The sequence below is a fragment of the Musa acuminata genome, chromosome BXJ3-10, assembly GCF_036884655.1.
Source record: "Musa acuminata AAA Group cultivar baxijiao chromosome BXJ3-10, Cavendish_Baxijiao_AAA, whole genome shotgun sequence".
NCBI classification, from domain to species: domain Eukaryota; kingdom Viridiplantae; phylum Streptophyta; class Magnoliopsida; order Zingiberales; family Musaceae; genus Musa; species Musa acuminata.
In genome coordinates, this window is record NC_088358.1 from 24,139,118 (window position 1) to 24,162,855 (window position 23,738).

General features: G+C 38.1%; 4 protein-coding genes across 6 annotated transcripts; 3 read left to right on the forward strand and 1 right to left on the reverse strand.

Moving 5' to 3' along the window:
• The first annotated feature begins 372 nt into the window (after window positions 1-372).
• Window positions 373-11,976, forward strand: LOC135651879 (casein kinase II subunit alpha-2-like). Its single transcript, XM_065172445.1, has 10 exons — window positions 373-573; window positions 2,867-2,996; window positions 4,091-4,285; window positions 6,449-6,606; window positions 8,126-8,216; window positions 8,344-8,409; window positions 10,720-10,802; window positions 10,935-10,998; window positions 11,148-11,216; window positions 11,721-11,976. Exons 1-10 carry the CDS (start codon window positions 488-490, stop codon window positions 11,778-11,780), a joined length of 1,002 nt encoding a protein of 333 aa, XP_065028517.1. The 5' UTR covers window positions 373-487; the 3' UTR covers window positions 11,781-11,976.
• A 98-nt stretch (window positions 11,977-12,074) lies between these two features.
• Window positions 12,075-17,919, forward strand: LOC135651878 (uncharacterized). 3 transcript variants are annotated; one of them, XR_010501971.1, is made up of 6 exons: window positions 12,121-12,633; window positions 12,716-12,845; window positions 12,946-13,593; window positions 13,694-13,880; window positions 17,018-17,102; window positions 17,618-17,919. XR_010501971.1 is itself a non-coding variant. In XM_065172444.1 (5 exons), exons 1-5 carry the CDS (start codon window positions 12,557-12,559, stop codon window positions 17,041-17,043), a joined length of 1,068 nt encoding a protein of 355 aa, XP_065028516.1. In that variant the 5' UTR covers window positions 12,075-12,556; the 3' UTR covers window positions 17,044-17,919. The 3 variants fall into 3 exon arrangements, 1 of the variants encoding a protein (XP_065028516.1); XR_010501972.1 differs by having other exon boundaries at window positions 17,671-17,919; XM_065172444.1 differs by having other exon boundaries at window positions 12,075-12,633; window positions 17,018-17,919.
• A 1,637-nt stretch (window positions 17,920-19,556) lies between these two features.
• On the forward strand, window positions 19,557-22,243 carry LOC135651880 (probable esterase D14L). Its single transcript, XM_065172446.1, has 2 exons — window positions 19,557-20,117; window positions 21,608-22,243. The coding sequence occupies exons 1-2, from the start codon at window positions 19,741-19,743 to the stop codon at window positions 22,050-22,052; spliced, it is 822 nt and encodes a 273-aa protein (XP_065028518.1). The 5' UTR covers window positions 19,557-19,740; the 3' UTR covers window positions 22,053-22,243.
• A 670-nt stretch (window positions 22,244-22,913) lies between these two features.
• On the reverse strand, window positions 22,914-23,738 carry LOC135651881 (cytochrome b5-like). The gene is made up of 2 exons (XM_065172448.1): window positions 23,545-23,738; window positions 22,914-23,435 (listed from the first exon to the last, which is right to left on the reverse strand). The coding sequence occupies exons 1-2, from the start codon at window positions 23,629-23,631 to the stop codon at window positions 23,073-23,075; spliced, it is 450 nt and encodes a 149-aa protein (XP_065028520.1). The 5' UTR covers window positions 23,632-23,738; the 3' UTR covers window positions 22,914-23,072.

Genomic DNA, 23,738 nt, shown 5'->3' on the forward strand with positions numbered 1-23,738 from the left:
AAGAAGGTATATGGGCCCAGCCCAAGGTGATACCTAACAACAGACCCCAAAAGACTGAGGGTCCAGTATTTTAACCATCGCTATTCGGCTTTCCGGTGAACTGGGCCCGCCTCGGCTCGCGTCACCTTCAAACTCATACACACACGTGCGAACGGGGTTGGCAAATGGAAAGCAAATGCTTACAAGTGTGAGAGACGCCTTATCACGTGTCGGAATTTTATCTCTAGCACGCCGTCCCTTGTTTCGGCCACTTCAGATTCGGTGGGTCGCACCACCGACGCGGCTGGCCCGAACCCGACCTGTATCGGCCTTCTGGTCGCGCTCGTGCTCGCCACATCGGCGTCGGCCGACCCTTCCTCGATTTCCTCTCGGCTCCGCTCGTAGAAGCTACGTCCTCCTTGCTTATAGCACGCCCGCTCTCTTTCTGCCCTTTGGCTCTCGCCTCCGTGACGGGCGACATCTCGGTAGAGTTGTAGGCGGTCTAGCCATGTCGAAAGCCCGGGTATACACCGACGTCAACGTCCTCCGGCCCAAGGAGTACTGGGATTACGAGTCGCTCACCGTCCAGTGGGGGTAAGAGCTGGATTATCTGAACCCTAGCGCAGAATTAGCCCTAGGTTATGTTTTCCCTCTTTTGGGCGCTCTCTTTCTTGATCTGGAACCAATTTAGCCGGTTCACGGAGGCGTGCTTCTAGCGCGTCTGGCGTATCGATTGATGATTTTCCATCATAATCTTCAATCTAGATGTTGCGTGTTCTTTTCTCGTCTGTTGATATTATCTTTTTCGTTGTTCTTGGTTGAATAGGGAGCAATACATGAGTTTAGATGCAAGGAAGGGTTGCAAGAAAAGGAAAACTGGACCTCAAGAGAAAAATTAGGTCTTTTTGGTCAACTGAGGAATAGGAGAGAGGAGCCGACCTGGCCTTCATACACTCCAGGAGATCTCCATCTTGGATACAAGTTGTTTGGTGCGTAATTCATGTGAGATCCTTCACCTGCAATCACAAAGGAGGAGAAGAGAAACGCCCTCCATGACAAAGTCAGTGACTGGTGGTGATTGTAGCAGGAAATGTAGGGAAAGAGGTGAAGAACATGGAGGTGAGCAGGAAGAGGAAGGTCCTTTGATCAAGATGGTCAGCTTCCTTTATACCTGTAGGAAGGGTTCCCCTTTATCTCAGAGATTCAATGCCTGCCTGCCCGCATGTGTGTGGGTGAGAGGCAGCCTCTAATGGCATGTCGCCCTTGTCAAATATTGTTTCCTTCAGGTTGAATGGGGAGGTAGTTAGGAGGCATCACAGTCGAGTCGAGCCACTCAGTGATTGTTGGCTATTGGGATACTCAATTGTGTCTAGTTATTATTGGTTGTCAAGGGGGCCTGTTGCTTTTAGCCATCATCAAGAAAGAAGAGCATATAGGAGACCAAAGGCACCAAAATTTTCCTGGGGTAACTAGTAGTATATCAGATATGTTTATTTCAGATTAGGAGATCATAGGTGGTAATGGATGGTGTCAATCCTGCTTATTAATTGTTCTTCATCATAGATATTTTTGTTGTAAATTGCTTATAAAGTGTTTTATACTTGATACAGGATCACTATGGTTCCTTAAAGATCGTGACCCAAATAACAAAGGTTACTTTGTGAATTGTGGCAATCTATCTTCTTATTCCAAGCATTGGCTATATGTTTGTGGGGCTTATAGAGAAACTAGTTTTGAGTCTGTAGAGAACACAAGGAATCTGACATGGTGGAATAGAATGGCAGCAAATATGACCTAACAGAATAATTTTATGAGCTCCCAAGTCTATTTCTTTTCCATTTCTCAACTAATAACTCTGATAGGAGAATATAAAGAATAAAGAATTAAGATAGAAGTGCTGATATATCGGTTTATTGGGTAATTCTTATCAAACAAAAACAGTAGACTTCATAAAGCGAGGAATGGTTATAGAAGATTTACTAGTGTGATAGCATCAATATATTTTACTATTTATCTGGAGACTAGCAGGTCTGCTTGACTTTGTGACAATAATATTTACAGAACCACTCATGAAATTTGTTCTGACCTTAGCACAACTCACAATATGAATGGTCTCATGGTGCAGAATTAGTGGTTGCTGGTTCTTGTAAGGTTAACCAAACAATTTGACAGTTCTAGTAACTGACCAAGTTTTAGAAGATCAAAGTCAGATTCTCAATTCAGATTTTTCTTTGCTAATTGAAGCTACTCTGATCATGGAAGATCAAAATTGTTTGGCAACAATACTTTGAAAATTGAAGATACTTCCTTCTAGAGTCAGCTACATGGTTTTGCAGCTTTTTTGTCATCTTCATAGTTCATACATTCCCACACGAACTCATTACTGTGATCGGGGAAAACTTCTAATTGTTTGGGAAATAAATTAATGATCGGGGAAAACTTCTAATTGTTCGGGAAATAAATTAAAGATAATTACATTCAGTGATTATACCATCCTTGAGGTTTTTGATGCCATTTCTGATGTTGTATGATATGTTCTATTCTTTCTTAATATGTGTGCTTGCATATTTTTTTTATATTGATATTGTAGTGGTAGTTTTGGATTAGAGGATTATACCTCAAGGTTGACAGAAGCTTCATGCACTTTGTCCTGTTGATTATCTTTTTGGATTCTTGCACATGTTCATAGTATGTGTACTAAGCTGCTAAGAATTTTTGTAAAACTGATCACTAAACACTAAACAGTTTCAAAAACTGTTGTGTGTGTGGTGGTTTCTTCAGATCTTCATGTTCATTACCAATGACAAGAACAAGCAGTAATATTTCATATTCGGTTGGAAGAGAAAAGAAATATGCTGAATGAGGTTCAAACTATACTTTTCTTCAGAAATCAAGATGATTATGAGGTTGTGCGAAAAGTTGGAAGAGGGAAGTACAGTGAGGTCTTTGAAGGCATAAATATAACCAATAATGAACGGTGCATTATCAAGATCCTGAAGCCTGTTAAGAAAAAAAAGGTATTGATTCATATGCTGATATCCATTGTTCTATTATTTTGTTAATTATCTTTAGTTTTTCTTTCTGTAAAGCCCTATAGGTACTTTTTTCTTATTTCATTGCTAGAAAATGAGATCTATCCTTTTATTTGTTAATAACATAGTAGCCTGATAGAGAAAAGTATCATTTAGATGCCTTATGTGATTGACATGCAGTCAGATTCTGATGTGCACCTGGAAGTTAGGTTAAGCCAATAGAAAGTAGGATTGATCATATGTATGTACCATTTGAAACTATCTTCTTACATATGCATCATATAGAACTCTCTTTTCTTTATAACAATGAAGTTGAAAAATCTTGACCTATGAAATGCATCAGCTGCACCAAAACTCCAAAAGAAGGGTGTCAGCTGACAATCCATGTCATGAGTTTGCAGTAGATGGCTTGAAGATCAAATTAATAGTGAATTTCGTTGTTATTCTCATGATTTGATACTGTCTTGTTTTTTTTCTTCTTCTTGTCTTTGCTTAATATGTCTGGGAAAAGAGAGACTACATGAATTTATAAAACTGATTCTCCCATTTGATATCTCTCTAGTACTATGATGAAGGACAAAGAATTTTATGTGTTTCACAGTTTTTTTTTGTTCAAAAATTTTGTGGATTTACTGGATAATTTATTTCTTCATTATTTTTGTCGCTCACTCCAAGATCTTCAAATTAAGTGTATCCATTTTCAAAATATTCACATTCACATGAAACAAATTATATTGTGATGTTTTCTGATGGGGATTTGTATATTATAATTACAAGGATTTTTGACTTTCTTTGTTATACCCTCTGGATGAGAGTGATTGGTTTAACATTGATTCATGGCCCTATTTTCCACAGTAACAGAATTCTTGCCTATGATTTCCATCAAGAAATTTTCTTCTTTCACATATTATTTAATTGGAATGTCCTTCCTTCCTGTTCTTTTCTTAAACTAGCTGTTAGTGTTTTATTGTCATGTTTTATCAGTTCCTGCAATTACACCACCATTTGTAAAAACTTTTGGCTGAACTGGTGTTTTTACATTGTTCTGTTGAACTTATTTTTCTTGTCTCCGTTTGCAGATCAAGAGGGAGATTAAAATACTTCAGAACCTTTGTGGTGGTCCAAATGTTGTGAAGCTTTTTGATATTGTCAGAGATCAGCAATCAAAAACTCCCAGCTTGATATTTGAATATGTTAACAGTACAGACTTCAAAGTCTTGTACCCTACACTGTCGGATTATGACATACGATACTATATCTACGAACTTCTTAAGGTTTATTATCTGGATCATTTTTCAATATGACCATGCATGCATCTTTTTACATGCTCATCTCCTGAGATATCAAAATTTGTGAATGCTAAATATTCTGTAAAAAGTGATGTATTTCACAAATCATAATGGGCATAGTTAACTCATGACAGCTTAGTAACCTCACATCTTTATTGCTGATCATTGAACATTAAGGTTTTGAAGTGCAGCATGGGTGCGAATACTTCAGGTTTAGTTTGTTCGCAAGGAAAATGGAGAATGCATTTTTCCACTAAAAACTCTTTTCCTTGAAATTGTATATGAGTTGGTTGAATTTCAGGGAAAGAAAATGAAAACTGTTTTCTGTATTTCTTCATGTTTGAGATGCAAGAAAAACTAAAAGTCATAAGCAGGTGGTTCTCAAACTAAAAGAAAACTAAAAGATAACTTCCTATAAATCTGGAAATGCTTTTCACAAATTTTGGGCTTCCCTGTAAAATGAACATCAGAAACAAAGTTTTCCTAAAAAAATTTCTTTTGTGAAGTTATCTGTGCAACCAAACATGCCCTACAGATAACTAATCTGCATGTCTAAACCATTGGAAATAGACGTGTGAATGAAGAAATTGTTATTCAAGAAACTAACTTGGGTGTCTCAGCTAGCCTACAATGTAACTTGCCTAGACCATGATGTTGACATTTGTATTCATATGTCCTAACAAGGATGATTAAGTTCATGTGTTAAGTCAATGTATATATCTTCCTTGCAGTTTAGCATTTGCATATTAGTTGGCTAAGATAACATTGATACCTATAATAATTGTACACTCTTTTTTTTGAGAGTCTAATTACTTCAACAAAGTAGAAACTGTAATATCTTCTCCAATTGTTTTCAACTATCAATGTTACTTGTTTCAACTATAATATGTAAGGTATATTGAATTGTAACAGATTAAGAAATATATTTGAAATTATTATTTTTAGTTTATCGCTCACGGCTTAGGTGTGTAGGGCATTGTTTGTCCTTTAAGATAGGTCTGTCACCTAGGGTATTTTTTGGGCTTTAAAATGGGTCTGTCACCTGGATTCCGTAGTCTGTTTGATAACTAGAATTAACTAATGGGAGGAGATGGTTACTATGGAGTTTGAAGTCTGGTGGAATTCATGGAAGCAGCAGCAAATTAAATGTTGGTTCTTGCAACTGGAGGACATTCAGTAATGTGTTTCTCTTTATAAAGGCTTGTTGCATGGGTTTATCATTTGCTTATGATGATAGTTCATTTGATGACTAGAAGGATCAGGTTAAGAAGGAGCATAGAGGTTGGTGAATGTCATTGCAGAAAAAGGCAGTTCGATGCTTTATATCATAGGTAACTGCTTGATGTGCCACTCTTAATAAAGTTTTATTGGTTGGTGATCCCATATGCTGCTAGTGTTTTTTCCCTGCTTCATTATTGGATCCTGTTAGATGAAGGCTAATGTGTGTTGATAATCAGGATAGGAGATTGAGTTTCAGACTACCAGAAGATTAGAAAATCTTGTTTCTAATCACAGGGATTGGGATATCACTAAGAGCAGTTTGGAGTTTTAAAAAGGATTTTAGCCAACTTGGTCTTATTTTCATTGCCTGCAGAGCTTCTAGGTATTGGAATAATCTTAAGCATAGCCACCAAGTGTTGGGGGGCTATCTGGTTTGATACCCATTGTCTTTTAGGGTTATATAAGTTATCATACTGCAGAATTATGAGCATGAGTTATAATCATAAGTTTTTTTAGTTAATGCATTCTTGAGAAAGATATTACTGCCTGTTGTCTTTGTTTTTTTTTATGAAAATTGGCTTCTTCCTGATCTAGCGGTGATCTTTAAACTTCTGAATTTCTCCTTTAATCTTATAGATTTATGAAACAACAAGAAGGATACATATTTTGGTCTTTCAGTGAGCCCATTTGCGAATGCAATGAGCAAGCATTGTTGCTTAGTAAATATTTTAGCTACAGAAGAGAAAAAGTACAAGTGCGTAACTGATGCTGCAAACAATTTTGAACTTGTACAACCATGATATTGTTGTGCTGCTTCTGTTTTACTCAAGTAATTCTAATTGCTCTCTTTGATGCTACCACATGATTTATTGTTCTTCATTTGACTTGTGAGTTTTATACTGCTTTTCTAACCTTTTGTACTTCCAGGCACTAGATTACTGTCATTCTCAAGGAATCATGCATCGAGATGTCAAGCCACATAATGTTATGATAGATCATGAGCTGCGCAAACTCCGGTTAATAGACTGGGGACTTGCTGAGTTCTACCATCCTAACAAGGAGTACAATGTTCGTGTAGCTTCAAGGTAGGTTTGGCATGCTAAAGTTTAGATGATCCTTGCAATTGACTATAAAAAAATATTATCTTATGCGTAAGATAATTGTCATGTTTAATCTATCTGCATTTATAAATATAGGATGGGTCGTAGGCAGTAGTAATTATTGCCAATTGCCTATTTGGGTTAGTGCATGTCATGCAGACTGTGTGCTGTCACAAGGCATGCTGATATGCCCATATAAGGGCATCAGACATGTGCATGTGACTGACTATCTTAAACAGCATCAGCAGTATATTCCATAGCATGCTGGGTGCCTATATTCCTTAGCAAGGCAATTGCAATTATCATTGATTATCAGAACATATTATGGGTAAAATCCTACAAGATATGTATTACAAAGCAGGGATTAGAAGAAATATGTTACTTTTGTTAAAAGTCATCCTGAAATATTCACATCTAATACCCAAAAAAGAGATTTACACGCAACTTTTTTGTTTATTCACAAATGCGATGACTTAGGAACCACAATTTACATCTAGACTCTAGAGGTTCCTGTTTTTGAATTATGAGAGCACTTTTGTGGAAAGATCAATTGATATTATGGACGCTGACCAATATTGATAAATCCATTACTTTTTTGTCCTCTGCAGCCTCTATTAAAAGAACGAGCTAGAATATGTCGTAATCTTCGTGATTTAACTTTTTAGCCAGACAGCCATTTCCAAGGTGTATTTTGATGTTCTTTTCGAAAAACAATTGGTTAGTGAATAACTACAATTGGTTTAGTTTTGTCAACCAGACAGTCATTTCCATGTTTAGCTTGTTTCAGGCTCCATGATGTTTTACCACCAGAGGCAAACCATTTTCTGATGTATGGCAAAATCCTTACATGAGTATATCCTCTCACATATGTGTACCTAAGAAAAAAACCTAAGTTCAATAGGTTACCTGAACCTTGCCTCCTGCTGACATAAGAATGGCTTATTGCCTTTTTTCGGAGTCAGGAGCTCTAGTAATTTTATATTTAGCAAAAAGGTCAATCTTGATATCAAAATGAGTAATTACCTTTTTGTTAAATAGAAAGGTAAATGATATTAAGAAATAAGAAGGAAGATTGGTTTACTTCATTATACATAGATCTAATTTATAATTAGGTGCATCTTCTGTCTTAGTTACTCTTCTTTTATAACTTGCTGGAGGTTCTTGACTGATGTCTCACATTTGAGTTTCCAAGAAAGTGGCATCCTTCGATGCTTTTTAGATTTTTTTAACATTGTAAACAAGACAATCTGAAGTCCAACTGTACCATGTTTTGTACATTAAAATAGTCCCAAATATCTGGAACTGCTGCTCTGTCATTACAAATGTAATTTGGCTTGGGCACCAGCTCTATTTTGGCATTTCTTTGTAAATGTGAAATTCTATGATCTTGTATAAACAAAATGATGAAATTTAAAATAAATTTCTATTAGGGATCTTGGTGAATATACAATATCCTCATGTTTAATCTCAATTGAAGAAATTTAATGAATTGGTTGGGATCCAGATACTTTAAGGGTCCGGAGCTCCTGGTTGACTTGCAAGATTATGACTACTCCTTGGACATGTGGAGTCTTGGTTGTATGTTTGCTGGAATGGTAAGTGGGAAAATCGATCTAATGAAATGCTTTATTCTTTTAAATACTATTAGCTTGTTCTGTACTATCCGATTCCATCTTCCAAAAAATCGGATATGGTAAACATATGTCTGCTGGTTAATCACAGATATTTCGCAAGGAACCATTCTTCTATGGTCATGACAATCATGATCAGCTTGTTAAAATTGCTAAGGTAACAATCAATTATATTCTGTTGTTTTCGTTTTAGATGTGAAGTTACACATTGCAGTATATACATTGCCTTCAATAAAAAAATGTCATGCTTGTATGTTGATTCTTTCCGAAAATCTACTGTTAGACAAATAAATATCTGATACTGATCAGAAATGTGTACAAGATGACAACTTATTATAGTTTTGGATATTGAAGTTGATAAAGACTTGACCTAATTATAAGGTGTCAAACCACAAATATGGGTTCCACTTATTTGTTGAAGATGTAATTGGATTATCTTATAAATTTTTTGTGACATCTCATTTAGCGAATTGCTCATGTGGACCTACCATCCATTTTAGCTAGTATACCATGAGGCTTTATCCATGAGCTTCATTACATGGTGATTCCCGGAACTGCATCTACTTGTGGCATAATTTTCCTTTGTTTAGACATTTTAATCTGATTAGGATATTTATCAGCCAGACCTTTTTCCTTATTTATCTCTTCTTCTTCATCATTCATCTTTTGTCTTCCGAAGCCATTTAGATGGTCAACCACTTATTTGTCATGTGTTCCTATGCTTTGGGCTTGCCAGTACAGTATCATTCGTTGTCTTTATTCACATTTTAAAAGGTTCATAGATCAAGATAAGTTTCAAAATCACTTTGATCAGACAGGATTCGATGGATCAGGTAGTCTTGGAAGATTGATAATCGTCTGACTCAGTTTGGTGAATATCTGCCACAATGGGTGGGACTGGCTATGATCAACAGGATTTGTTTATCCTAGCTGATCCAAGCAAACCTTTACTTGAATCTGATTGATTATGGGGCCTCAAACACATACTCTAGAGAAATTTGGGCATTTGCGAGTTGTTGTGGCCCATCTCAATCTACATCGGTTTAATTGTATTAAGATTGTATGACACCAAGAATTATCTATCTTCTTTTTCCTTGTCTATTGTCCTTGATGTGGTAGTGGCAAAGTTCGTATTGAAAATGATTCTATTATTGGTTGAAAGGGAACATAACCATATGCAATCCATTATTTGATCAGCATTACACCTCATGGGCCAGATATTGGGATAGTGTTTGGCCTGCCTACCCTTGTATGAATCTTGATCGAAAAATTTAATCATAGTGCACATACATGCTAACCTTATTTTATATTTTCTGTGGAACTTCAAGTTGATTATCTGTATGCCTAATCTTATTGGATTTACTTGGCTTTTCCCTTGGTTTAGCTTATTAGGTCCTAATTGAAATCTAATTTGCCAGCTTCTTTGTGCCTGTTATTTCCAACAGATAATTTGAATTGCATCCGATGTTAGATTAATTTAAAGAGAAGGGGTGCTCAGTGGTCGACACAAAGGGGCTTGATGAGAAATTATTTGGACATAAAGTTCTTTTTTGCTGGTGGACTGTACCCATCTTTGCTCTGATCTATCATTTTCTTCCTTTTCCCCCTTCTCTCATCAATTGAAATCCTGCTTTGATTTTATCTCGAAAGGGAAATTCTACCTGGAGCATCTACAGGAAGGAATTTCACCGGAAAGTTAGACTCAGAACAGGTTTTGTGCCAATGTATAGCGGTCTGACCCATGATTTATTTCTGACCATGATATATTTGCACTCAACTTGGTTTCATGAAATATCTTTCTATGAATTGGAACTCAATTTTACTGCAATGGTCTTAGATCTCTTCTATTGGCATGCATGTCTATTAGCTAGATATTAAATTGGAAAAAAAAATGAAGCCTATAACTTCATTCTCAACACTTAGCTGATTGACTAAAATTATGCAACTGGGAGGTCTTGATATGGTCATTTTGTTCATTGTGGATCACAATCTATTTCAAAATAGTGTTGTTCCTATCTGATTTCACTTTCTCGCCTAGATACCAGATCTTTCTGTTTTCCATGGTCTACACCCATCCCACTTTGTGCTCAGTGCAGCCAAATTGTCACAGAGTCTCTATATAGACTCACCAACTATTTTAGGTAGGAGCACAACTGTAGCATGCATAAATAATCACAACAATTTAATGAAAAACATTAAGTTGAAAATAAATCCAAGTTAGACTCAACTTTACCTGAAGTTGGAATTTAAGAAAAACACAGTAGACCAAACCCTTATTAAATCTGGCTCCATCAGTACTGAAGGGAAATTGGAGTTCAAGATGGATGGAGTTACATGATTTAATAATTCATAGTGGAGACAAATGGATAGTTATACGTGGAAATATAATTAGTATTTGTTGTGCATTATAGTATTCTTGTTGAGGATGGATATAGGTTGGATTGGAGTTGATTCTTTGTTTTTCCAGGTACTTGGTACCGATGAACTTAATGCATATCTAAACAAGTACCGCTTAGAGCTTGATCCACAGCTTGATGCTCTTGTTGGGAGGTACGTTTGTGTTCTTTTTTTTTCATGTAGACGTGGTATCATTGGCTATATGGGAGTTACTTCACTTCTAATGAAAAGGTTAAAATCCTGCATTTTTCACAAAGTATCTTATGCTTGTTCTATGTTCTGCAGACACAGCAGGAAACCATGGTCTAAATTTATCAATGCAGACAATCAACATCTTGTTTCTCCAGAGGTTTCTTTTTGCACCCTGTTTAAAGCTTTACTATGCTGTACACATCATCTTTTTGAAATTACCTTTGGCTTTTATTATCCTCAATGCATTTATACCCTGTCATTCCATTCGAGTCTTCCATCATGACGCTGGCTGAAAATTGGATGCAGGCAATAGATTTTCTTGATAAACTCCTTCGATATGATCACCTGGACAGGCTCACAGCACGGGAAGCAATGGTAGTAATTCTAAACACATTTTTCTTGTGATGATATTACTTTAGTTTCTAGTGAACTGTTCTGCTGATTGAGAACCGTCTTTCTGATGCCCAACTTTGTGATAAAACTTATCAGCATCTACCAGCAGCATATTTTCAATTAAGCAACTTAATTTAATTCTTTTCCTTCTGCTTTGAGAATTTTAGTTTCCAAAATTTTTGGAGGGACCGAGTAAAATATAATCATCACTTGACAATAGAAGATTCTGAATTATAAAAAAAAAATCAGTGATAAGTCTAGCTAAAGAATGGACATAATGGTGCAAGTAATTTGGAAGAACTCTCATTCTTAGAAGTATGATTGAGTGAACTTGAAATTGTTTAGTGACTCGAACTCCTAAAGAATCAGCGGAGTGGATATGATTGATCTATCTATAAATGCCAGATTGTGGCTTACTTGCCAAACTCTATATGACACTGCATACATAGGTGTCTGTCTTAATGTTTGTTTCTTTTTCTTGTGCAGGCGCATCCCTACTTTCTTCAAGTGAGAGCTGCAGAGAATAGCAGAATGCGGACCCAGTAAAAGTCCAGGCGAGTTTAACTGCAACTTGTAGAATATCCCGATAATGATATTGATTTGGCGCACCTGTTATTTATACCGCAACCTATAGTACTCGGATGACGTGCGTTATCTACTGTAGCACTCAGCATCATAGTGCTATTGACTAATTATGCAACTCAAACATGGAAATGCATGGTACTCATCTTTATTTCCAAAATTTGTGTTTTGAGCCCCTGCGATCGTTTAGTTGCTTTCTGTTGTTCAGAGGTCAGTCAATCGATCATGGGTCGTCGAACTTTGACCTTTTGGCTATTCCAAAGGTCGGGTGAACTTGTTCGCTAGTCTGCGTCAGGTGAGAAGGTTTGACGAGGCACGTAGCATTAAGTCATCCAATTACGTGGGCAGGGTCCCACCACCAACTAATACACGTTGGATCTAGAAGCAAATGCCACCTGTATTCCGGTCAAACCAAACTAGCTGACCGTGTCCCGAATGCGTTCGTCGAAAGTCCCCGCGACGTCGGGATACGCACCTCTTCACAAACCGTCCGATCAAGATCCGACAGTCAACATCGAATTCTTTCTTCCGCTGGTCAAGATCGCGTCCCCTCCCGCGTCATCGAATTACTTCATTTTTGGACTCCCGAAAAGCCAAATCGCTACAAAAGCTGAACCTCCGGATTCTTTCGGCTCGGGGATTGCGGTCGGCGCTGGTTCGGATCGCTACAAAAGGATTTCTTCTGGCCTTCAATATACGTCTCGATCCGCTTCGACCTTTGATTTCGGGGAGGATTTGAAATGGCGGCGAGCTTCCATCAATGGGAGAAGGATCCTTTCTTCTCCGCCGCCGATGAGGTGCAGGAATCCGCCGATAGGTAACGTATCTTCCGTCGGTTTCTTTTCTTCTTCCTTGAATTTGATGGGGTTTTACGGTTTCTTTTCTTCCACGATCTGTAGGATGGAGTCGCTTTACCGTTTGTACATCCAGGAGCGGAATAACGCAGCAAAGGCTACCACGGGAGTCGAATTCGCATCCGGCGAGCTCCGTACAGAGCTTCGCACGGCTCTTGGGACCGCAAAGTGGCAGGTGATTTCTGGTCCATGTTGGGTTGCATTACCTAGGGTTTCCTGCGAAACTGGATATGTTCAAAATCAGATTTTTTATCCACCCCTTCTTGATCACGCAGCTCGAGGAATTGGAACGGGCTGTGAGATCGAATGATGATGCATGCTCAGCGGGAGAAGACACGAGAGTTCGGCATGACAAATTCATCGTGGCTATTCGGAGTCAGATATCCATGGTGGAAGATTGTTTGAGGCAGTCCAATTTGGAGCTGGGTGAGACTGCTGTCGCGTGGGTCCGTTTGAATGACGGAGAAAGGGATGAGCTTGCACGTTTTCTATCTGGTCCACTGCAAGCCGAAGATGTGCCCAAGTTTTCTTCGTTTGGTGGCGTTGAAGTCGGGAACAGTACTGTTGATATGAATGGAGAGGCTTCCATTGACTGTATGAAGAATTTTTCTTGCCAATCAAGTGAGTCTTGTAGACGGGAGACCAGGGATGAGAGGTTGCATGGTCATGCATCATGTGCCACAACTGATGTTGGATCATGGGCCATTGGGATCCCTGATGAGGGTGAGGATACACCTGGGAGATTACCCGATGATAGACCTAATTTCGTATCCCGAGCGATTTTTAGTTCTGCTGCATTATCAGACGCTTTGGAATCAACACCTAGGATGAGGTGGCTTAGAAATGGACTTGGGAATTGGAGAGGTCGATTTCAACATAGTTTGGTGGGATACATCCCATTGAAAAATGATCAATTAGGTCAGGTAAGCAAATCCTGTTGTGTTTCTTTAATTACGCAATGTTCATTGCTTTAGATGTTAGGTGCAGTTTGCTTTAGAACATCTAATTTGGTTGTTGCTATAGGAAATCAATGCATGTTACGGAAGAAGCAAGAGCTGCCTAAGATACTGTAGAGAGGATATTAATGATAAGCAGCTTTATGGGTGTCTTGGAGCTTTCCAGAGACAACTGCAAAGGTCCCAGTATCAAATTCAGTATGGCCGTCCTATCCAAATTATTCTTTGGGCAACACTTGTTGTTACCTTGATGGGTGAGTTTCTTTGATTTCTTTATTTTTTTTTGTATTTATCAATTGGATTGATCACAATGAGGAGTTTTTCTAATTGTTCTAGCAGACTGCATTGAGTTGAACTGGATAAAGGAAGAAAATTTGAGTTTATGACATAGAAATCAGTAATGATATAACGATAAAAACTATCAAAAAATAATGGAAATATGCAATGATTATGTTGCAATGGAGTAATAAACAAAGGGAGGGAAGTGCATAAGAAAATGAAGAAAAGGATAAAACCTAACTTCACGGTGATGTGTTTGTAGTACATATACGTAATACATATCAAAATCTTGTTTGTCTCTTGGATTGATGCTTAAAATGAGTTCGTGATCTTAAACTTTAACTAGGTTTTTCTTATATGGGATTTTTTTATATTTAGCCACTTGTTTTGATCTAAGAAACTAAGAATACATTATAGGTAACTGGACTATTATGAAAAAAATTGGAACGAAAAAAAAAATCCGGACTTCACCAAGTTCAATAATTCTAAAAATCTAGTTTATGAATAATATGATTATATATGGAAGACATCACCCCAAAGATCATTGATGACCTACATAGTGGACTTTGTTATATGTATTCTCATATCAAAGCAAGAAAAGGGGAAAAATCATCAAACATATTGAAGTTGTATTTTAATCTCTATAGATTAAGATTTGCTGATCCCAAATAGTTGTGCACTATGACTTGTCATTACTTCATAGTTTTGAATGCATATTATTTTTTATTTTCACAAAACATTTACAATTTTGCATTTATTAAAGTGCATCATCAGCAACATAATTTATTGACAACACATGTATTCCAGCCAGCAAATTTACCTATTATTGGTGTCACTAAGGCAAAATAAGTGTTTTGATCTTTCCTATTATCGTAAAAGAAATGCCCTTGATTAGATATGCTCCCACTCCCAGGATTTATGAAAGCATTGCTTGTTTTAAATATAATATAATATTAAAATCTCACTAACTTAATAGCATAAGTATAAAGACTAATATTTTATGTTGTGATTTACTTTGTATACCATTTGAAAATTTTGTCCACTTTAGTCAATTATGATTGTCATAAACATCATTATTAACAACAACAACAACAAAACTGTATATCACAACTATTTGAGGCCGGCTACATGGATTTTTTATCGCTATTAAGATTGGTAAAAAATCATATGTTTAGTTAAATTTATAGTACTTAGATATTTATTTATAGTTTTTATTGAAGTTTTTTTTGGTCTTTCTCTATCTCTCCTCGTTCCACTAGTATCAATTATTTTACTTCTTCTAACTATCATATCCAGAGGTCTTCTCAGCAAATGCCTATATTATTTTAAACAATTTTTTCTCATATTATTCTATATCGAAACGGTACCTAGTTGTTCACGAATAAGTGTATTTCTTTTCTTATAGTTCTTAGTAACTTCATACATCCATCTCAGCATTCTTATCTTGGCAACATAAACATTTTTTATAAGTTTTTTCTTAATTGCCCAATACTCAGATCCATAAAGTATTGTTGGTCTCACAACTGTCTTATAAAATTTTTCTTTTAGTCTCATAAGTATCCCATGATCAATCTTTAAAATATCATCGTTTAGTAAAAATTATTTTTTGAACTTCCTCACACCATCACCAACTTTTTCTTAAGATTACACCTTTACATTTAGTTTCACCAGGAATCTCCTTTGTTAAGCTCTTAATTTTATTAACTATTGTAGTCAAAATAATATTAATTTTATCCTCATCTAAGTTCCAAGTTATCTTTCTTTTCATCTTATTTTAACAATGTTTATATTATATCATCTTTATAATTTCGCCATCTAATCCTAGTAACTTTTTTTACTATCTTTTTATTTTCTATTTTCTACAGTAAATATATAATATCTTCAAACTATGTTAATTCGTTAAACTTTCGCTAGGTATAACTTTACAATTCTTATAATTAATTTTATCTACCTTTCTAGTAAAAAAAATCTATTTGACTACAGTTTTGACCACTCTTGTAATTAATTAAATGTTCATATTTTTTCCTTAAAGTGAGTATTTACAATTATAAGATCTTATGAAGTTGCAAAATTCAAAATCATACCACCATCTTCATTTCTCTCTCTATAACCAAAGGCCTCATGCACCCCTTTATATTAATTATATATTTTCCTTACATGACTATTCAAATATCTTCCAATTATAAAATTTTCAGTTATAAGTATTCTTTGAATGATATCATCTAAGCTTTCCTAAAATTATCTTTTGGTTTGATCATCCAATCCGACTCGAGGGGTATAAGCACTAAGGATATTCAAAACATCTTGTCCTTTCATAACCTTTAGAACTATAGTTTTATCTCCAAATCTTTTTACATCTACAATAATCTTCTAAGATCCTTATCAACAACAATTTCTATGTCATTTTTGTATTTAACTTTTTCAATATACCAAATTTTAAATCCAGTATTATCAATCTCTCTAGTTTTGCCTTAGTATTTTGTAAGCAAATAATATTTATTCTTCTTTGATCATAGTGTTTATCGATTCTAATCTTTTCCCTAAAAGTGTTCCTATATTCCAAGTTGTTAATCTAACTTTTTGTTCTCGGATTAAATTCTTTACTCCCATTGATCCAAAACAATGAGAGAACCTTTGCCTACTTGGCACCACATCTGAGTGTTGATATGATGGGCTGCTTCTGCGCAACCTAACCCACAATTTGTAATTCGGGACACTTATGTGGTAAAGGTGCCTCACGTCACTTTCGGATGACGGCCTATCTCTATTTCTAAATCGGTTAAGATCCATATTCCTTATTTTATGCTATTTAGGAAGTTGTTATGAGAATACATATTCCTGGGTTTGTATGCATTTGATAGTGCTTTATCAGTAAACAGGATCTTAATGAAGCTATTAGAACTAGAAATGTCATATTTAGAAAGGGGCTAGAATACTTGTTAAACAAATGGATCATCAATTGTGCGATTTGTCTGTTTTTATTAAGCAGATACTTCTCTTTTTTTTGTTGACAATTAGCAGACTCCAAATAACGGTTTATTGTTATTTTACTGTTGTTGATAATGATTTTAGTTTCTTGCTTTTTCATCAATTGCTCAACTCATTTGTGCAGTGACTTTTGTGCGGTATATTGGCTAGTGATTGCACAATGGTATTTGGATCTGGTACATGCGACTTGGATGCTTCAGCGGTGGCTTGTATGTTGCTTTCTTTGTTGAACCTTTTCTAGACTCCTCGTAAGCATGGATAGTGTTTTTAGATAACCCGAGTCACCTGAAGGCATTTTACACTCAAGCTTTTACCCTTTTCCAGGCAAAGTTTTCTTATGTTCTGCAGCCAATTTTGCATGTTGACTTTGAATGCATGATGATGAATACTATCAAAAGCTTCTTAGTGGGCTTAATAAATTCAAATGGGTCTTATTCCAAGCTTGCGAACTTGAGGCCTATTAACAAAACTGGTGTCCCTTCCAAAAGAGAGATAAAAAGAAAGAAAAAAGGTTTTTTTTAATTGAAAAAGTATTTCGTTATATTAAACGATGTACATGATGCGAACTTAAGATCTATTTATTATTTGTGCAGCAATGCACTAACCAAGCATGTGGATATTTAGATTTTCACTCACATACACCCAAAACACTATGTTTCTTTAAAGCATCGTTTTGCAATTTATATGCTCAGTGGTTCCTTAAACACTGCTTTCTTAATTGCAGCATTCTGTGGTACAAAACTGAAGCTGACACTTTCTGGACAAAATTTGCTGCAGACTTTGGGAGCAGTTTCACTGTGCAATCAATCTGCAGCTCAGTAGAGGTTTCTCATGGTAATGATCTAGAAGTTTTGGCCATGTCACGGGACCATTTGTTAAACTTGATCTCTAAAAATAAATTTGGCCTGTGTATTGTTGGTTTCATGGCATACATGTGATCCTTGGATAATGTAAATTTGGGAAGTTAGCCAAGGGAAGGAATTTACTAGTGGTAGATGCTATGAGTGATGACCTTTTCAAGTTGAATGTGGTTTTACAAGTTAAATGCTGAAGAATTGGAAGGATTTAAATTTAAAAAGTGTTACCCATTTTACTGATTAGACTAAACATGATGGTGATTAACTACAAAATGTATACTGTGAAAGACAACACTGACCTTTATTTGATGGTAAATTTTTCCTCAAAATGATTGTTTAGTATTTTATGCTGCCATTCCCGAGTACTGAAATGTTCAAGTTGGTTATGAGGAGCCCTTTAAATTAGCATGTCTACGTAAAAGCTGTGAGATGCTCGATGTGACTCTCAATAGAGGAAATGTCTCTCCCTTTAAATTAGCATTTCGGTGGGACTCAAATCAAAGAAATGACAATGATTAAAATACTCTTTAATTTTTCAAGAAAAAAAAAATAGAGGACGGTTCATCAGACACCGAATAAAAAATGATTTGTTGTTGTACTTAGAAAGATTCCAAATGTTGACGCACTAGAAAATTAGGAATCAGAAACTGAGTTGAAGATGATTCGATAATCTAATTAGAAAAGAATTCAAATGATGACGCACCAAATGACACGGTTGAGAGTGACTATAAGGTAGGAAGTCTTTTTTATCTATCTTATATTTCTCCCTCATCTTTTCTATATAGATTATTGAATCCTATCAAATTTTAAGTTAAATTCTCTTAAATATATATTTATATATATATTCATGAATACTCTCTCTCTCTCTCTCTTCTCTCTCTCTAATGCTGGTGGTTCTGAAAGATGCTTCCTTGAATGCTTATCTTATTGTTCATATGGCAATCAATAATGGAGATTTAATTTCCATAAGTGGGCCGCAAATTAAATATTGACGTAGCAGCCCAACCGCTACAGTCTGGCACAGCAGCGGCTCTCGTGTCTCTCCTGTGAGTCGTCCGATGTATTAGGACCTGTCGTTTCTTGCGTCGACTTGTCTTATTCGGTATAATTGCCTCTTTAATGTATAAGTGATATGATTTTTCTTGACCGAGCTTTGTATCTCCCATTTGGTCTCTGACACTCGATGAGCATAATGTCTTATCATAAGAAGGATGTCATGTGCTTAAAGTAGCGGGTGGGGTCCAGTGTTCGATGTAGTCAACGGAGGGTGTGCAAGTCACGGACGGACGCCCTCCTCATGTCGATCAGTCACCGTACGTGTGGCGACGGTGCTCACTGATCACATGCGACGGCCGGCCCGGAGCGAGGTCCGGTAGCGGGACGGCGTTGCTGGCTCGACCGACGTGCCGGATCGGCACTCATGGTGGTACGTGCGAGGGAACCCAACTCGACGCAATCTAATCACGATATCCACATCCTCAAGACATCGGGCTGGTCGTTCGTGCCGCGAAACGCGGTGGGGGCCCAGTTCGAGTTTTCACGAAAATGGGTACGGGTAAGACGACCGCGTGGCTTCATCTCAGTCACGCTGATCTGAACGGCACGGAACGCTCCACGTTGCCTCCTCCTCGTCCGTGCACAGGCACCAGATTTTTGTTTACGTGGACAGAACCTACCCGCCTCGCGGCTGGAGGAATGTTGATCCCTCGGTGGGACCCGTAGGGTTCCAGATGTCACCCCCACTCACTTGGCGGCTCTCATCGTCAGATCGGTGCGGTGCGGTGCGACGCAGCCAAACCGACCGTCGCCTGTGCCTCGAGGGAGTCGTGTCCTGATGGCGATGCGTGTGGTCGAATGATGAATCATAGACAAATTGCGGTTTTTGGTCTATTTGCTATTCGAGAAGAAGATACTTAGGTAGCTGAAAGATTAAAGAGGGTACCATAGTAGCGAGGGAAGGGAAGAGGGAAACAGAAGAGGAGGAGAGCAGATGGGGATCGTGGAGGAGGCGCACAACTTGAGGGTGATCGGGCGAGCGGATGGGGGGCGGGGGACCATCGTGCTGGCGCATGGGTTCGGGACGGACCAGTCGGTGTGGAAGCACCTGGTGCCGCACCTGGTGGAGGAGTACCGGGTGGTGCTCTTCGACAACATGGGTGCCGGCACCACCAACCCCGACTACTTCGACTTCGACCGCTACACCACCCTCGAAGGCTACGCCCTCGACCTCCTCGCCATCCTCGAGGAGCTCCGCCTCGGCCCCTGCATCTTCGTCGGCCACTCCGTCTCCGCCGCCATCGGCGCCATCGCCTCCATCTCCCGCCCCGACCTCTTCTCCAAGCTCGTCATGCTCAGCGCCTCCCCAAGGTGTGCGTGCGCCCCTTATCGTATTTTCACCTTCTTTATTCTTGTTGGGTCTCTTTTCCTACGCAACCATACACTATACCTAATTGATATCACCGCGAAAAGTTTGGGAGGAACTTATGATGGCGGCGGCCGCCGCCTACTGTCTAATTAATCCGTGACTATTATGCTGGTGTACCTCCGTCTTGTTTCTCTAATTCTAACGGTGATCGGCTTGTTTGTGCAATCTTGTGAATGAAATTAACACATCATTTGTAAATTGGGACTATTCATGATGGAAGTTCCACTTCTAGCTTGGATATCTCCGTCCCAAACGAGTGTTCTTGAGGGAAAGACACAAGGACGATTGAATCAAGAAGACAGGCTTCTGGAACTCCTACTTTACAACTTTCTTTGTGGGATTGTGTAACAAAATCAAATTTTTAGATGAAATAAAAGATGCGTGAGGGTTTGTTTACTATTTTCTTTGTGGGATTGTGGAACAAAATCAAATTTTTAGAAGAAATAAAAGATGCGTGAGGGTTTGTTTCTTGTCATTCCAATTTTTTCAGAAGATCTTAAACTAAGGTACTGTATATTGGGATTCTTCAACATGAGGATTCCATATCTTGCTTGGATATCTCCATAATTTAGATAGTACTTTGAGAAGTTTGATCTTTAGTCTAGCAGGAGAAGGGGCTGAAATAATGATGGACGACTCTGGAACAGCTAATTGACTAACTTCTTTTTGAGATTCAAGTATATATATATATATATATATATATATATATATATATATATATATATATATATATATATATTTTTTTTTTTTTTTTTTCTTGGAGTGAAGACCTCAGAGAGAACATGAAAATTTTATAATTTGATGGAATGATCCAGTGATTTGAACGGACATGTTAGACCTAATTTTTTGTGATCTGAATCAGGGGAGTACGTTAGACGATTCAGACCTCCACTGTTATAAAATTTAATGTAGATTTTGGGTTCTGCTGTTGGAGGATTGAGATGATTAGACAAAGAACCAACAAATGACCAAAAGTCCAATTTTTGACTACTTCAATTACCATTATGGTTTGTGGTCTACCAAATTCATACTGAACCTGAAGAACCCAAGCGCTTTGTGGTCTCAAGCTGAAACTTGTAAGCGCATAGCGTTTGCATGATGGTTACATGCTTTATAGAAAAATTGAACTTTATGATGCAGACATTACTATGGCTTTTTAAAGTTGAATTGTGAGTTGCTAAAGTTCCCCATAATGAACAAAAGAATAGCATCTACATGCATGATTCTTCTGATTTGCAGCCTAATTACTCAAGAATAACTTTTAATTTTGAAGAGTTTGTGTTGCTAAATATTCTGGGCTCAAAACATCGTGACGCAGCATTCAATTCTTAAGTGCATGTGGTTGTTTCTGCTTATGGATAGTCATACTCTTCTAATTCATTGTTCAGGTCGGTGATTATATCTTAAACAGTCTACTTTTTTGAATTTGCAGGTATTTGAACGATGTGGACTACTTTGGGGGTTTTGAACAGGAAGAATTGGACCAACTTTTTGATGCCATGAGATCGAACTACAAGGCTTGGGTCTCTGGATTTGCACCACTAGCTGTCGGCGGAGATATGGACTCCGTGGCAGTCCAAGAGTTCAGCAGAACGCTTTTCAACATTCGCCCTGACATTGCCTTGTGTGTGGCTCAGACAATCTTCCAGAGTGACCTGAGGGAGATACTTGGGCTTGTTATGGTACCGTGCCATATCCTGCAGAGCAGCAAGGATCTTGCAGTCCCTGTTGTGGTGTCTGAGTACTTGCACAGGAACCTTGGGGGCGAGTCAATCGTCGAGGTTATGTCCTCCGAGGGCCATCTGCCCCAGCTTAGTTCTCCAGACATTGTCATCCCTGTTCTTCTCAGGCACATACGGTATGACATTGCAGTTTAGGAACAGAATCCGATTCTTCATAACTACAATGAATCACACGATCTCTTGCTTTTAGTTTCAGTGGCTTCTTTGTGCTCTTCGCTGTAAAACATTTTAGATTGATTTGTAATGCTACAAAGTGCTTGTACTCGTAACATTATCTACAATCAGTTTGTTTTCATGATTTAAATGGATACCAACCTGTTCCAGGATCTTTGTTTTTCGTTGATGATCGGCGTGCTGTTTTATACATGTTGACAGAAAGCTATCAAGTAGCTAATCAAGGTTCATATTCTGGATGTAATTTTCTCGAGGATGATGATTTTAGTTTACGAGCAAGCTCGTTGCTTCTCATAGCAGTGAGACCATCATCAATTCATGACGAAATGGCAAATTACAAGTCCGATTGGACGCTGAAATCAGGTTGTTAATTGCATAAAACACTTTGGATCGAGGGCTGCACTTATGGATGTCCAACAATGTGGTTTATCTGTGTCTTCCTTTGAGACGGTATTTGGTTCTGAAATCCTTGTGGGATCAAGAAAAGTCTTCAAAACAGAGATTCTTGTTATTAAGCCTTTTTCTTTTTCCTCTTCCTCTTCTCTTTGAATGCAGCAGCAATAAGTTGAAAGAAGGAGAACATTGGGATTGTTCTTTCTCATGGAATCGTGATCTTTTATTTGAGTCAGGGTGTTTGGATATATAATCCGCTTAATATCTCCAAATCAAACAGTTTGCTGTGCTTCATATCGGTAACGCGACTTCAATTACTGTATGTGAAGCTGTGCATCGGTCCAGTGCTGTTCCTGAGACTAAATCTCAGAGTAGATATATTTATATTCCATGTTCTTGCCCTGTTCCAGATTGAAATGTATACAGATATTGGTGGAGGATATTGAAACTGTTCGATTAAATTTCAATCTAAATCCATCGAAACACAAGTAGATGATAACCAAACAAAGCATCACTGATACGACACAACGATTCCAAGATGTTCTGCCGGTAGACAAAGAGCACTTATTCGAGTGAGGGGTTCCAACTTCACTTGGTCATCCCTGTCAGGCCAGCAGAATAACGATACCAGAAAGCAAAGGAAGCAACCACGAGAGGCAATACGAACTCGATCGCCCCAAGGCATCTGATCTTTTTGTCATCCTTGATGGCCGAACCGGTCATCACATGTGCTCGCGCCTTGGTGCCTTCTCCGGCGTCATCCTCGGCAGGGGCAGCATCGGCGTGCTTGAAACCCCGCATTACTCCCACCTTGTACTTGAGCAGAAGGCCGTTTGCTGCCTTGCTGTGCCCGATGGCCTCGAACTCTTTGGTCGCGTCCTTGCCGCACGCCTCAAGCAGCACCTCATCCCCCCCCGGGTGCTCTTCCAGGAACTTTGTCACATCTATCACCTATACACATAGGATCTCAAGAACATGTCATCGTTGTGTGTGTGTGCGTGTGCGTGTGTGTGTGTGTGTGTGTGTGAGAGAGAGAGAGAGAGAGAGAGAGAGAGAGGACCTGTCCATTGATGACAAGCCAACAATCGTTCCTGGTGGTGTGGAGGGCGACATGGGAGAGGTCGAACACTCGGGGGTTTCCTCCCATGGTTGTGTGATAGCTTGAGGAGGTGCAGCAGCTACTTTAGAGAGAGATATTTATGAGGGAGAAGAGGATGGTTCTCGTGGTGGTTATAGCGGTCGGTCAGATCGAAC